This window comes from Vitis vinifera, chromosome 19 (genome assembly GCF_030704535.1).
Source record: "Vitis vinifera cultivar Pinot Noir 40024 chromosome 19, ASM3070453v1".
NCBI classification, from domain to species: domain Eukaryota; kingdom Viridiplantae; phylum Streptophyta; class Magnoliopsida; order Vitales; family Vitaceae; genus Vitis; species Vitis vinifera.
In genome coordinates, this window is record NC_081823.1 from 10,035,847 (window position 1) to 10,051,930 (window position 16,084).

Here is a 16,084-nt window from a genome sequence, read left to right on the forward strand (position 1 = left end):
AAAGAAGAAGAGGAAAAAAAAAATCTTCACAGCTGAAGGAGAAGAGAAGAAAAAAAAAAAAACTCTTCACAGGTGAAGAAGAAGAGAAGAACCCGGCATCTTATATATATCCAAAGCACCTCACTGTTCTCACTTCCATCACTTCTAATGGCCGACTCTGATCGCAAAATCCACGATTCCCAAACTCTAGTAGACGGCAACCTCCTGGCCGCTAAAGCTTTTGCGGCCGCCGGCGTCACGCTCATGTTTGGCGTCGTCGGCATACTGGTCACCTCATTCGCCAAGCGCGCCGTGTCAATCCTCATTTGCTTCCTCGCCTTCCACAACGAGCAGTGGGCGGGCTATGCTGCCTCCGCTTACGGCTATCTTACCGGCAAGGCCGACCTCCTTCTCATCGTCTCTGGCCATGGCTGTGTCCAAGGCCTGGCCGGGCTCTCCAACGCCACCGCCAACGCTTGGTCTGTGGTGATGATTTCTGGCTCCTGCAATCAGGCCGACTTCGGTCGCGGCGACTTCCAGAAGCTTGATAAGGTGGCCGCCGTCGAGCCTTTCTCCAAGTTCTCTGCAAAAGCCACTGATATTTCCCAAATACCTAAGAGCCTTTTTAAAGTCCTGGATCAAGCTCTTTCTGGTCGGCGGTTGGTACTGGATCTTTCAAATGATATTCTCCGCCAAACTGTTTCTCTATCCGAGGCCAAGGGTCTGTAGGGATGCTGCTGAAAATTCTAGGTCAAAGCCACAATTCTGTCATCCAATGATTGTTGTTCTTTTCTATTTTTCGTAATAAAATAAAACAAATATCATTTACCCCAGCAGAGCAAAAGAAAAACAGAAACAGCAAATTAGAAAACACTCACGTGGTGTTTTTTTTTTCTTAAATCTAAATACAACTTAATTTAATTTGATTCTAGAATCAAATAGTATTAAATGCATATTTTGTTTATTATTTTATTTCTATTAAGTATTAAGTAATAATTTTTAAATTATTTTATTTATCTTAAAAGTTTATTTTTTCAATCAAACATTTTTTAAAAATAAATAATAAAAAAAATTAAAATTAAGACAAACATCTAAAAATCTCTGAAAGCAAATTAGGTTCATAATTAAGTTAAAAAAAATGTCATCATAATCTTATCTTTTAATAGTTGTATGTTGACGAGGGTACTCTCCTTTTTCATGATTTTAATTAATTGTAAAATATATTTTTAGAAATACTGAAGGGTGGGCTGATGGAGTTGTTAAAAGCCCGTCCGATGGTGACCCTTTCAGTCTGGTTCGATCACGGGCTAGTTCAATGCCGCCCCTTTTATTCTTTCAAACAACCCAACCCTCCTCCCTCCCTTTTTTTTCATTAAAGCCCAGCTACCCCCTCTTTTATTATTATTATTATTTTATATTATCATTAAAAGGGTCCAGCCCCAATTAAACAATTGCTAATGTTTTCACCTCAAAAGGCCCACCTAAAAGATTTTAACTTTAACCTCAAACTCATTAAACGAGTTGAGGCACCACTCTGGTTAGTTGTTTTAATAGCAAACAAAAGAAATATATTATTTATTAAAAAATATATATAATATATAACCTGGACCATGAATTTTTCAGAGAGCTCCAATATGTGCCAGATTGTGAACTGGGAATTCTTATGTTTCACAAGAGTTGTCTGAAAAACATGTTAAACACTCTTATATATACTTTCATCTTATTTGAACTTCCACTAAACAGAAAACATATGTTTCATTTAAGAAGAAATAGGATCCAAGACCCTAAAGAAGACAAATGAAGGAAAATGGAGAACAATGCCTATTTATTAGAATGAAACCATCAACGAAAGTGGCCCCGACCATGGCATGGCTGAACCTCAAGTTCTGGAAGACAGTGAAAGATTTCGGAAACGAGGGCATGTGCTGTTCACGGGAAAGTAATAAGAAGTATGGATTAATAAAGTAAGAATAATTTTGGAAATTATAGCATACCATTCTCATTGATGATGATGAATATTTATATATAAATACAATTGAGTTCCACTATAATTTAAACTCTATCTCTTATTCTAATTCAAATTAATAGTAGACTTCTATTTTAATTCAAATTATAATTCAAACTAATGGTGGACTTTTACTCTAATTCAAACTCTAGATTCTACTCTAATTCAAACTATTAAAAGTTAAATTAAGGATAAACATATCCCTTGACAAGATGAACCTCCATGAGGAGAGTCCAATCTTGGCTTGAAGAGTAAAATATCGTGCATGTGGAAGAGGCTTAGTAAGGACATCGATTAGCTGATCTTCGAAGGAGACATGAGCCACATTAAGAACACTACTTTGAACTTGTTCAAGAATGAAGTGATAATCCAATGCAACATGTTTCATGTGGAAATGAAAAACTAAATTTCAACAAAGATGAGTAGCACCAATATTATCGCAGTAGATCATAGGTATTTGGGAAACATAGATACCAAGTTCAATAAGAAGTGACATACCCAAAGCAATTTAGTAGATGTATGAGCAATAGAATGATATTTTGCTTTAGTAGAAGCATGCAATAGTTCTTTGCTTCTTGGAACTCTACAACATAGGGTGTGACCAAGGTAGATAACGTCAACACTCATAGAAGTGAAGTCATCTTTGTTACCACCCAATTTGCATTAGAAAAGGCATGAAGAGAGAGGAAGGAATTGCGATAAAGAATTAGACCATGATCAAATGTGTCACAAAGATACCGAAAAAGGCATTTGACAGTAATTTAGTGATCACTAGTAAGATGATGCATAAACTATGAGAGTTTATTCACCAAAAAAGACATATCAGACCGAGTATGAGAAAGATACTAAACACTACTAATAATAGTTCGATACTTAGTTGGATCAGAGAAGGCAATACCAATATAGAGTTTAAGAGTTGGAGATGTAGCTAGTATGGTGACTGATTTAGTATTTGACATGCGAGTGCAAGCTAAAAGATCTCTAATTTAACGGAGTTGAGAGAGAAATAAACCATGAAAATATTATTTTACTTCAACACCAAGAAAATAAGAAAGGGGTCTAAGATCCTTAAGGGAGAATCATTAGGAAAGAGTTAGGATGAACTTCTGCACGACACCATATCATTGTCACTTGTAATGATAATGTCATCAACATAAACAAAGAAATAGACCATAATACCATCGGTGTTAAGGACAAATAGTGATGTGTTAGAATAGGAGTTGGTGAAGCTAAAGGTGATAAGAGATCGACAAAGCTCATGAAACTAAGCATGTGGTACTTGCTTGAGACCATAGATAGCTTTAGGAAGTTTACACATGTGATCAAGATGATTACAACCAATGAATCCTAGTGGTTGAGCCATGAAAACATCTTCAAACAAGTTGCCTTGAAGAAAAACATTGTTAACATCTAGTTGACACAAAGACCAACCATGACTAATAGCAATATTGAGAACAAAGCGTATAGTGGTAGGTTTTACAACAGGATTGAAAGTATCATGATAATCAAAGCTCAATTTGCCATGTCTTATACCTATCAACAGAACCATTAAGTGAACTCTTAGTATGAAAAATCCACTTTCACTTAACAAGATTGTGCATTGGTTCCTAGGGAAAAAGCTCCCATGTACCATTCCAAACATGAGCATCATAATTTTCTAACATAGAATAACACCATTTGTGATATTTGATGGCTTAGGTGGTGGTGGTAGGTTCAAGATCATCAAATGAGGAGATATGAGTAGAGAGTTTAAGTTTTCGAATGAGTTCGTGAATGTTGTTTTTAGAGTGCATTAACTCAAGATGAAAAATGATGTAGGGGTGAGGAAAAAGGCGGAAGTAGGGATGCAAATGGCTCATCAGTCATTAGATCTACACATGAAGGGGAGTTGAATGTTAAAACTATAGAGTTCAGTTGTGGAAATGATATATCAAGCGATGAAAAAGTTAAAACTATAACATTAAACATAGGAGGGAACTAGTCAGATAAGATATCTGATTGTGGAGGACTGAGATGGCATTGAAGAGAATTGAAAAGAAAGATGTTTTCAACAAATTTCACTTGTTAAGAGGTGTAAAATTTGAAGATAGAAGGATCTAGGCAAAGGTAGGCACTTTGGGTAAGAGAATAACCGAGGAAGACACAAGGCGTGGAGCGAGGTGCTAGTTTGTGTGGAAGTATGGACAAAGACAAGGATAACACAGACAATCAAAGACACAAAGTTTGGAATAGTTTTGCTAAGATCCAAAAAGTTTTGTATATAAAGAGGAAATGTGAATGTAATCAATGAGATAGATGTAAGGAAAAATTCATATTACTCCATTCACTTGAGGTTATTAAAGCTTATGGAATGGTTATAATGTGAATTCTAGGCATGGGTTGTGGAAAAAGAAAGCACAAAAATCAAAGTCAATATGTATTTTTAAAGAAGCATTCAAATACCCTAAAGAGAGGATTAAAACGTTGAGCATCCCCTAAGGAATGTTCAAAAGCTCATTTTGGGCATTTGAATGGTGGTTGTTAGTTTTACATGATTTCATTTTGATTTGTATTTCCAAGGGTGATTTTGAAAAACTAAACTTTAATTATATTCCAAAACTAGTCGTAGGCTTTCTTGAGTATAAAAAATGAATGGTTTGCAACAAAAAAAAAAGTCGTTTAATAAGCTTTATTTCTTCATCTCTTAAAGCTTTCAAAAACCTTATTGAAAGTATCTTTTCGTTTTAATAAAGGTCAAAGGCTCACATCATGAAACTTTGACAAAAGCTTTGAGGTACGTACTAAGGACCATGAGGTAGTACTATATCAAGGACATGGAAAATAAGTATCGGTCCTAACGATTCAAGACCTTAGGGAGTAAGAGCATCCGTTAAAGTAAAACTATATATTTTTCTCTCAAAATTTATGGATCATTTAGTGGTCAAAGTATCACCAATAGATTCTTACACCTAGATGTGGTTTTTCCATGTTAGATACTGTGTTTATTGTATGATTGGAATTATATTATATTCATGGGATTGATGACATATTGTTCATAATTTAATAAGTGGAATTAATAAAAAAATCCTAGAATATCTATTCATAACCCCTTTCCCTTCCCACCAAGGTAGTTTTATCATATCAAGATTACAAAAATTCTTTCAAGTGGTATCAAAGTGATTGATTTTTTTTATTTTTTATTTTTTTTGGTCTTGGTTGTCTTGATAGATTGAACCAAAAATAGTGGAATTTCTAAAAACTATCATCTATTTTTTGTAGGAATAACTATTCTCATTGGAAGGTTGGAATGAAGTCCTTCTTGAAAATGAAATAAGCATATGTATGGAACATAGTGGAGTTTAGGTGGTTAACCCCCAAGTAAAAAATGGTAGTCTTTATGAGTTAAAACCTAAGAAGAAATGGGACACAGTGAATAATAAATGGAGTGAAGTAAATGTTTAAGCCCTTTATTGTATTTTCAAAGGTGTCAAATGATGAGTTTTGTAGGATTCTTAACTATAAATATGCTAAAGAGGCTTGGGACACTCTTACAGTGACAATGGAAGGAACTTCTATTATGAAGTTGTCTAAGTTACCGATGGGTATTATAAAATTTGAAATATTCTAATGATAAAGAATGAGACTATCATTGAGTTCTACATTGAACTCAATTATACTGTTAATTCTTGCTTTAACATAGGAAAAGGGATCCCTAAGTCCAAGGTGTTCAAAATTCTTGAAATCTCTCACTAACAAATTGATACCAAAGGTGATTAACATTGGAAAAAAGAAAAAAATGGACTTAATGAGAGTAGCACTTGTAGGTTCTCTCTAGACCTATAAGACAACTCTACTATTTTCCATGAAACCTAAAGAAGTAGCTATAAAGGCCTCCTAAATGAAATGAGTCTAATAATGAGAGAGAACAAGTTCTCACTAAGTTAGAAATTTGGATGTTTGCTAAATATATTCAAAATCTTTATGAAATATCAAAGAAAAGGAAAAAAAATCCTTCTCCAAGAAAAATAATAAAAAAGGTTCATCTAAGTCATCACAAATTGAGTGTTTTAACTATGGTGCAAAAGGGAATTTTGCTACAAATTTCCCTACTCTTGAAAGGAACAAGAAAACAATGCACATGACTTGGAGCATGTCCATTAATAATGAGACCACCAGCTCAACTAATAGTGAAGATAACAATGCCCTTTTTACCTTAACTATCTCACTTATCTCACCTAAAAAATTGATAGTCCTATTGAATTATGTTATGAGGAAGAAGTTTAGTTTGCCACTCACTAGGAGGTATATAATGCCTTGTATCATGAGAATTATGAAGTATGTAAGAATGTGAGATTGAAGAAAATATTGAATAAAAATAACACTATTATTGATTGTTTTCATTTTAAGAAAAGTAATAAAAGTCCTACAAGTCTTAGAAAAATTAACTTCAATGATAAAGTCAAAGAACTAACTTGTGAATGTAAAAACCTTTTAGAAAAACAAATTCCTTGAATATGAATTTCATGCCATCCTATAAAATAATAAATATTTGACCTCAAAGTTAAATGATTGGAAAGAAACATGAATGTCAAAATGAAATATTTTGTTCACTTTAAGATTTTGACTAAAATGATTCTAAAAGCTAAGACCTTTAAAGACAAGAAAATGACTACTTGATAGACAATGTCATGACTCATCATAGGTCTTGTCCAATGTGTAACCATATATATTAATACACTCACCATGGAAACCTCATTCTAATGACTAAAAGAAATCATCCCTCCAATTAGGAGACAGTGCACTACTGCCTTAAATGGATTGCCTAAGTCCATGAACTGACATATGTGAATAAATTATCTACTTACAAGAAACCCATGACTTAGATCTTCTATGTAACTCTTAATGTTTCCAATTCATATACAACGAAAGAGATGATAGACCTAAATGTTTAGAGAGTATAATGCATGAATAGGATATATAAGTTTGGGAAATTAGAATATTATTATAAATAATAAATTCATTACTATTGTTACGTCATGACATACCTTTTAGGGCTCTATCCTTATAGATGTGCCTCTAAATTTTTGTTATCATGTCCTAGAACTTTAGTACATCATATAGTTACTATTCATGACCTTTCAATTCAATGTTATCATTGTAGTGAGCATAGGACTACCTTTTATGCTAAGTTCTTTAGGAGGCATTTCGAGTGTGAGCACCAAATGGTTTTATCTAATTTTAGGAATACTCCACTTTGCTACATCTACATGGAAAGGGGATGGAAGCCTCTTACCTCCATTTGAGGGGCTACCTATCCTCTTTATTACTGAATGTTTTATACAAACATCAAGGAGTATGCTTCTAGTACCCAGTTTAGTGTCTCTATCCATGATACCGCATTTATAGTGACTTCTAGGATAATTTTTCAAGCATTAGGCCTTTGACCTTACCAGGACATCACTTCGACTATGGTATTGGCCCTCTTAATTACTAAGTGTGAGGTCGTTGCTCAATCACCATATTTAGAGGATCACCCTTTGCTTATCTATACTCATTGACCAATATGGTCATGTCTATCAGCTCTTGAGTACTTTTTGAGTGAAGTACTTTCTATCCCCCCACATCTTAGTGGGCCTAAGTTTGTTGTTTCGTTGCTCAATTTATCCATAATGTCCTGATTACTACTCAAAAAGTGCTATTTGATAGCCTGTAATTAACTCTTTTAAATGTTTTTGAGTAGTATTTATCACTTTTTAACCCAATTAACATATTAAGGACCCTTGCAATCAATTCTAATCAAATTGTGTTAAGTTTTGGTGTTTTGATAGCTTTTTGATCACCAAAGCAATCAGAGATTGAGGAGAGTTCTTTGGAATCCTTGGCAAAGCAATGGAAAGCTCAGAAACATGTAGAACCAAAGCTTTGAAGTCCTTTGCCATAAGCAAATCCGGAATGCAAGGAGTAAAAGATGTCCGGACAGGGCGTTCGGACAGGATGGCGGCGAAACGTGGGCTGCAGCAAGGCTTGCTCACATTAAGTCAATGATCCGGACAACACATCTGGATAGGATATGCTATCGTCTGGGTGTGATGTTCACGAGTCCGAATAGGGGAACACGCCACATGTCCTTCTGAAGGAATCCGGATGAAGTTGCTCCGGATAGCATGCGCGCATGTTCTCTTAGGGGAATCTGGATGGAGTTGATTCGGATAGCTTGGCGGCGCGGGACATTTCATATCTGGAATTTCGTGCCCCGACATTTTTACATCCGGATGTGAGCCGTGCGCCGACATTTTACATCCGGATATCTCACATCCAGATGGGAGAGGAGGACATTTCAACTTCTCCGGATAGACATATCCGGACCTTCTGGTAGCGCTTACCTATAGAGTTTTTCTCTCAGTATATAGTGCAGCGGTGTTCTCCTGAAGCTTCCTGATATTTCCGACCTACATTTTGAGATATTTTGGGATATTTTGCTTTAGATATTTGTTGTCTAAATCCCCAAAGTCTCCTTGTAACCCACCTATCATAGGATTCCTTAGTCTTTAAGTAAGTACAAAGAGTGAATAACCTCATATATATAGTTTGTAATTTTCTTTACAAAGATATCTATTATGTAATCGGTGGAAGGAAGAAATATATTTTAGAGAACTTGCTCTATTTTTCCTTCATATATTTTTGTTTTCTCATTCTTTTTCTTACTAGCCAAACAAGCTCTGAGGAATTTTCCTCAGAGAATGAGTGGCTAGACTTTTAGTTCCTTGGAGTTAAGGTTGTCGGGAAAGGTTCCAAGTGCAAGAATTAGTAGCTTTATGGTTTCAGTCATTAATGAAGAGAAAGTGTGATCCTTTAATGATTTCTATGTTTTTAGTTAACTTAAAACACCTTTAAGTCACTTGAGCCAACACTTGGTAAGACACGTGATTTCCGTCCATGGAGATGCACTTGTTTATCTCTTGCGAGATTTTGGGAAGTGACTTGGAGGTAGGATTTTCTAGAATTGCCAACACTTGGTAAGCTTTTGGACTCCAAGGAGACATCCATTAGTTATCTCTTGCGAGCTTGAGAAGGGAAGTCCAAAGTTAAAGATCACCTTGAATGGCAAATGCTAGGTGAGAGGCACGAGCCATTGCAAGTTGCATCAGTGAGAGGGAATTAGAGCTGAAATCCATTTAAAGGTTACATCTGTACAACACCGGTTAGAGAATTGACTATATGTTAATTCTCTAATGCGAAGAAATGAACCAAATGACCAGAGCTCTATTTTTGCATAAGAAACCTCCCCTGTGAACCTAAACCTCAAAGGAATGTTTTTCTTCATAAGTAATTTCCATTACTTTCTTTTTGGTTAGTTTAAGACCAAACCCTTTTCACTCAAATATCTTTATGTTTTCTTTTAAAGTTAACCTTGAAATGAAAAAGCACCAATTTACTTTGAATCGGTATCAGTTGTGAGTTGAAAACCCTTCCCAATGAACGATCCTAGAGCCACTATGCTATAGTAGCTTTGTCTTTGCTACCCTAGTTCATAGTGTAATAGGTTATAAATTTTGTTGATTGCTACCTCAATCAAGGAGCACCAACTGGACATGAATCAGCTGATACACCAATTGGGCACGAATCATGTCCTTCCCAAGAGAGATTTATATGGGGTGATACATTTTAGATGCATGGGGTTATATTGCAAAGTAGGGACTAAAAAGACAAGGCCATATATTTTTTATGCTTATATTAAAGGATTACCATTATATATACTAGCTTTTTAAATACTACTATATGTTTCAACATGAGCTTCCTATCCTTTTCTAACCCACTCCTATTGATAGGACCTCTTAATCCAACAAGGCACTGATAAGGCAGGGTGTACACTCAATTTTTTTAACCTTTGCCTACTCGATCTAGAGGAATTGTGAAGCAACTTCTCGAGAGAGCTCAACTAATGCTCCACCACCTCCTAACATTGATCCATTTGTCATTCATCTTCTTTAACAAATCACTCGCATCTAGATGGTATTGTTGTTGACTCATGGGTGCATAACCTTGAGGTGAGACTCTCTATTTTAGAGTCTTAGGCTACTTCATGGCTTGTTTTGAGTTCTCGTTCATTTCTACTACTAGATGCAACCCCATAGGTTGTTTTTTCTGTTTAGGATCCATAAGAGAGTGTTTTTTTCTTCTTCTTAATACAAGTCTCTCTTTTTCAGGTTATAGTTTAACCATAGTTTGCACTTTGCTCATTTAGGTTTATACTTTGGATTTATGGCCTATCATTTTTGCTCCATATATATAGTTTATCTTTAGAGTATTTTCTCTCATTTACTTTTATAACCAGTTTGATTTTTTTGTTCTTGATTTGCCTTTTCCTTTGCCTATGTGTGTGTGTGTGTACACACACAAATATAAGCATTGAGCATTATTAGCATTGATTTATGTCATTATTGTCGCATATGTGTTTCACAGGTTTATTGTTTCAATGTGTGCATATCCAAGTTATAGATTTTGGAGTAAGGATTGGTTAAGATATGGTTAGACTTAGGTTTAATGAGGTTGTTTATTATAGTTCTAGAGCAACCTTATTACAACAAAGTATTTTGTGATAAAATGACCAAAGAGAGAGATTGTTGATCTATTGGGCTTAATTGGAAATTTTGTTATGATTCCTACTTATTAAGTTGCTACGTGATTAAAATTTGACTTCTAACTAATTTATATCTAACTTCAATCTATTTCAATGTTAATGTTACTTGAAGTATATGTGCATTTGAGGTTATTAAAGATTATAATATGAATTCTAGTCATGGTTATAGAGAAAGAGCACAAAAATTGAAGTTGGGATACATTTTTATAAGGAATGTTTGCACACCCTTAAGAGAGCATTCATATGTCCAATAGGACACTCGAATACCCCCTAGGAATGTTTAGGTGTTAAACCTAACATTCAAATGCTTTCTTCGAGCATTTGAACATTGGATGTTAATTTGCACAATTTCATTCTGCCTTTACATTTTGGGGGGTGATTTTGAGAAACTAGAAGTTTAATTATATACCAAAACTAGACCTAGGTTTTCTTTAGTATAAAAGGGATTATTTTGAGAAAAAGAAAAAAAAACCCTAGAAAAGATAGTTGTTTAATAAGCTTTGTGCCTTCAACTCTCAAAGCTTTCAAAAACCTTTTCAAAAGTATCTTTGGGCATCAAAAAAGTTTAGAGGCACACACCACGAAACTTCAATAAAGGTTTCGAGGAATTCACTAAGGAGTACGGGGGAGTATATCATTGGGGATATAAATAAGAAGTATAGTTGTTGGCAAAATAAGACTCTGGGGACTAGGAGCATCCAATAAGGTAAAATTGTGTACCCTTGATTATTTAGAAGTTGAGGAATCACCTATGGTTTGTTATACGTAATAGGTTGCTAGTTCGTTTTTTCATGTTATATGTTGTATTCATTGTATGATTGGAATTATATTTATATGTATGGTATTAGTAACATATTGTTCATAATTGAATAAGTAGAATAAAAAGTCTGAACTTGGGGTTGCTTCTTGAACTACCCTATTTACCCGCCTCTAGGTAGTTTTATCACACCAAGAATATAAAAATTCTTTCAAAAGGTAAATCATTTTGGGAAAAATATTGATAGGAATGTTTTTAAGTAGTTCCACGGCTTTTCACACAGAAATACTGAACCATATTTTTTCTTATAAGAACTTAACTATCAGCATCTCCGTCATTCACAGACTTTGTTAATTCCCTCCAATTATTCATCCTCGGCCCTCGCAAGTCTGATTCTCAATCCAATCATACAGAGCAAGCTTAGTGCTACGTAATTGACATAATACATTCAAGCATTCAAGGAATAAAAAGGACCAATGACCAAATCTACGACCAACCAGATAAGAAGAAGAGAGAGAGGCATACGAGGTACTGATTATCTATCCCACTGAAGAGTACAGGTTGACTCCAAATGAGAAGATGGAGAGCTGTACTTTGGCCCATACAAGCCAGTCGGGGACCATGGTTAGTACAGGTAATCCAAATGCGACCAATGAATTTCTCGGAACTGCCAAAAAAGCATTAATTACTATCTTACTTAAGTTAGCTTGAAGGGGCCATGATCCTAATGTGCCATACTCTGTAAAGTCAAATTAAACAATGTACTTTTAATTTAACTTGAAACTCATGATCCTAACAGCTATTTCAAAATTCCTACTCACAACTTGCACTAGCATGTTCTTCCCAAGTTTATACCAGAAAAAATGAAAAGAAAATTGACTCAAAAAAACACGACGACCTTGTACTTTCCAAAGCTACATCAAAACAATGTACTTTCACACAGAAATTTTGTATGTGAGAAATTTTGGGGACAAAAAATTGCACCAGGATGAAGGTCCCTGTAACTCCTAGTAATCAATGAATAGTTATATATGTGTGTCAGATTCTAAACTGGACCATGGATTTCTCAGAGAGCCCCTATATGTGTGTCGGATTCTGAACTGGGACTTCAAAATCCAATTTCTAAACCTGGATATTTTTGTTTTCACAAGAGCTGTCTGAAGAGCATGTTAAATATATACACGCAAGTTAAAACTACATATTGACTCCTGAAAAGGTTTCATCCCTTCATCTTATTTGAAATCCACTGAACAACAAACATATAATCCAAATAAAAGGAAACAGCATCCAAACACCTAAAGAAGACAAATAAATAGAAATGGAGAGCCATGTCTAGATAGTAGAATGAAATCTTCCCTGAATGCAGCCTGACCGTGGCATGGATGAATTTCAATATCTGGCAAACGATGAAAGATTTCGGAAACGTGGGTATGTGCTGTTCACCGGAGAGCAAGAAGTATGGATGACTTGAATGTGATCAATCATCCAATGATATTCTCCTGTCCTTAAGTTGTCAAGTTCAGTTATGAGCTCCTCTGACATTTCATACAGATGCATTTCCTCAAGCCTGGTTAGATTATTAAGTCCCAAGGGAGCCAACTTCAAGTTCTTACATCTTCTCATAGTAAGCTTTTGAAGATTAGGCATTGCTCCTTCATGCACTAGCACCGTGTGCAGGTGATCCGATTGTTCAACTTCTAACTTCCTAAGTTCCTGAAACGAATTGCACCTAAATTCCAACTCTTTCCCATTGAAAGCATCAACCAATTGGAGCTCCATGAGACAAGGCAAATCTTGAAGGGCCTCAATCAGACCACCATCTAATCTGGATGATTTTAGACTCATCTTGACCAGACTATGAAGTTCGGAAATCCATGAAGGAGTTGCACGCAATTTTCCTTCCAGAGATAGTCGGTGAAGCAGGCTTGGCGGGGTAGACATGTAATCCAGATCAAGAACTTCCACCTTGCTTCTTGATGTTACATGCAAACAGGAAAGATGCTTCATCTTCTGGATCGATGCACACAAATCCTTTCCATCCCTGCTTTCAAGTTCTGTGATCCCGAGTTTCCTCATTGCAGTCAAATTTCCCAATTCCTCGGCAATTCGCTGGTTCTTGTTTGCTTTGATCAGTGACAACTTCTGTAAGGACGCTAAAACCCCAATTCCTGAAAACACACCTGCTCCTACCCGGCCTTGATCTTCATTTATCTTATCCACTGCAAGATGGACAAGTTTATGAACTTTACGTATAGTTTTGGGCAACTCGGAAACAAAAGTTTGTCTGAGGTCCAAAGTTTCTAGGTTTTGAAGCTTTTTTACTGAGCCTGGAACTGCCTTTATCTTGGTATTCCTCAGATTCAAATACCTTAATAGGGTGAGATTGACAACTTCTTCTGGAAAAGTTTCCAAAGGTGCATCTTTCAATTCCAAAACTCTCAAAAACTTGAAGCGCTCTAGTGCTTTTCCAAATACGGAAGCAGTAAAATTCTCTTTTCCAAACATGAATAAGGTGCGAACATGAGAGAAATCCTTGCTTTGCAACGAATCGGTGAAAGCATCATGGATTGCTATATGGCGATTGCTACGGTGATCATATTCATCAAAGTTTTGTCTGGTCAAAACTTTACAGAATCTTTCATCTTCAGATATTGAAACAAGGCATTCTCTCACAAGATTATTAACTTGACAACTTCTTACCAGGCCTTGGACATCCCATGTGTTTGTGTCGACCAAGCATCCACTGATGAGCTCTTTGAGGTACGCATCTGCCACCTCCAGTGCTTGGTCTCCTTTCTCCTCAACAAATCCTTCAGCTATCCACAACCGAATCAGTCTCCCACGTGTAACAGGATAACCCCCAGGAAAATTGCAAAAGTACAAGAAACAGCGCTTAAGATTGTGGGAGAGATTGAAATATCTTTGCTCCAATACTCTCTTCATGATCCCAAATTCGAAATTTCTTTCCAGATTATGTCCTAGGCTGTCGAGCACTTTCTGGAACTCTGCTGGTGTTCGGCTTTTAGTTGATAATAGACTGCCCAAGGCCACTATTGCAAGTGGCAGCCCTCCACAATTGCTCAAGAGATCTTCAGATATCTCTTTTAAGTGCTTAGGACATTCACTGCCACTGAAGGCCTTCTTACAGAAGAGCTCCCAAGCCTCGTTGCCTGATAATGGATCTAGATTGTAGAAATCATCTGAACATTTAGAAACTAAATCAAGCCTGCATGTGGAGAAGATTACTCTACTGCCATTGCCATTGTCGGGTAATATATTAATGCAGTTGCACCAATCTTCTTTCCAACCTCCATCCAAAACCACGAGATACCTTTTATCTTCCAAGTAGTTGACCAAATTCTCTTCTATTTTTCCTCCTGGGGGAACCGGTACTCCCATTTCTTTGCAAATTTTCTCGCAGGTGTCTTTGCAGGAGGTTGAATGAGAAACCCAAGCATGACATTCAAAATGGCCCTTCACCCCTTCACTCTCACAAACTTTTTTTATCAGAATGGTCTTACCAGAGCCACTGGCTCCAACTACAGAAATCACCAGACGCTTTGATGCTTCCTTCATAAGACGATCAAGAAGATCAGATGTACGCCTCTCGATGCCCACGAGCTCATCATTTTTGAGGATAGGATAAGCCAGGTCAGGGACTCCTTCAGCACGGGAACTTGAGGCTACTCCAGAGGAAGATGTGCGAAATGAATCTAACTCTTTGATATCTCTGATCTTGTCTTGAATATCATTTATACGGGAGGACAATCTAGGGAATGCTCTCCAGTCCATGACTTTGTGGTAAACGTCATGAAGAGCTTGGGAGAATTTGTGCTTATGGAAGTGTTCTGGCACATCAACCATGAACTCTTCAAGAGCATCCTCAATCTTGTATGCAATCTCCTGTACTTTGTTTCTTCGATCTCTAGCACCTTCAGTGTGTTCTCGTTTCTTAATGTCCTTGAGGTAGGCTCGCATGGTTTCCAAATGTCCTTTGATAACGCCGATATCAACTTCTTTTTGCTTCAGCTCTGGGATTCTTTGACTGAGGAAGATCTGCACAACACCAAGTGCTGCTGAAACTGCTATTTCTGCCATGATCTGGTCCTCTCTGTCAAGTACTTAATCACAATGTTGTCTCTTTAACCGGCGACGACCTTGCTTGTTTTTGTGAAGAGACCTCAACCCCAATTTATTAGTCAAGCAATTGGGGTTAAAAGCTTCCTACTTCCTTCTTGTTGATAGCTGACTGCTGAATTTTCAATTGTTCCAGTCAATTAGGCTTCTGTCGTGAATTTTCCTACCTCCATCTAGAAGATTGCTGAATCTTATATTGCATATGTATTGCAACGTGCAACACTGCGGATCACTCTCTTGTTCATATTGGTATTAATGTTTTCACTGTGCATATCCTGTCAAAACCAATCACAGCGCTCCAGGTCAGCTTGGTCTATATTAGCTGCAGAATTATTCCTATGCTTCAAAGTTCATCTAACCATATGTATGGCTCAAGTTAGAGATTGACTGTTCTAAAATCAAAGGGGACTAAAAGAAATATCACAATAATCACACCCTACCAGACGACCGGAATTGGTCTTAAGATGAAAAACTTGTTTCAGCAGTGCTTTGTTTTTCGTAGAAATGATCTTGCATGTCCATAGAAAAACTTTGGACAACACAGGAAAACTTTGAGCTTGTTTGCCCCGTGTGATTGAAATCAGTT

General features: G+C 36.4%; 1 protein-coding gene across 1 annotated transcript; it reads right to left on the reverse strand.

Annotated features, from left to right (window-relative positions):
* Positions 1 to 12,750: 12,750 nt before the first annotated feature.
* On the reverse strand, positions 12,751 to 15,459 carry LOC104877635 (disease resistance protein RPM1-like). The gene has a single exon (XM_010646362.3). It carries the CDS (start codon positions 15,457 to 15,459, stop codon positions 12,751 to 12,753), a length of 2,709 nt encoding a protein of 902 aa, XP_010644664.1.
* Positions 15,460 to 16,084: the final 625 nt, after the last annotated feature.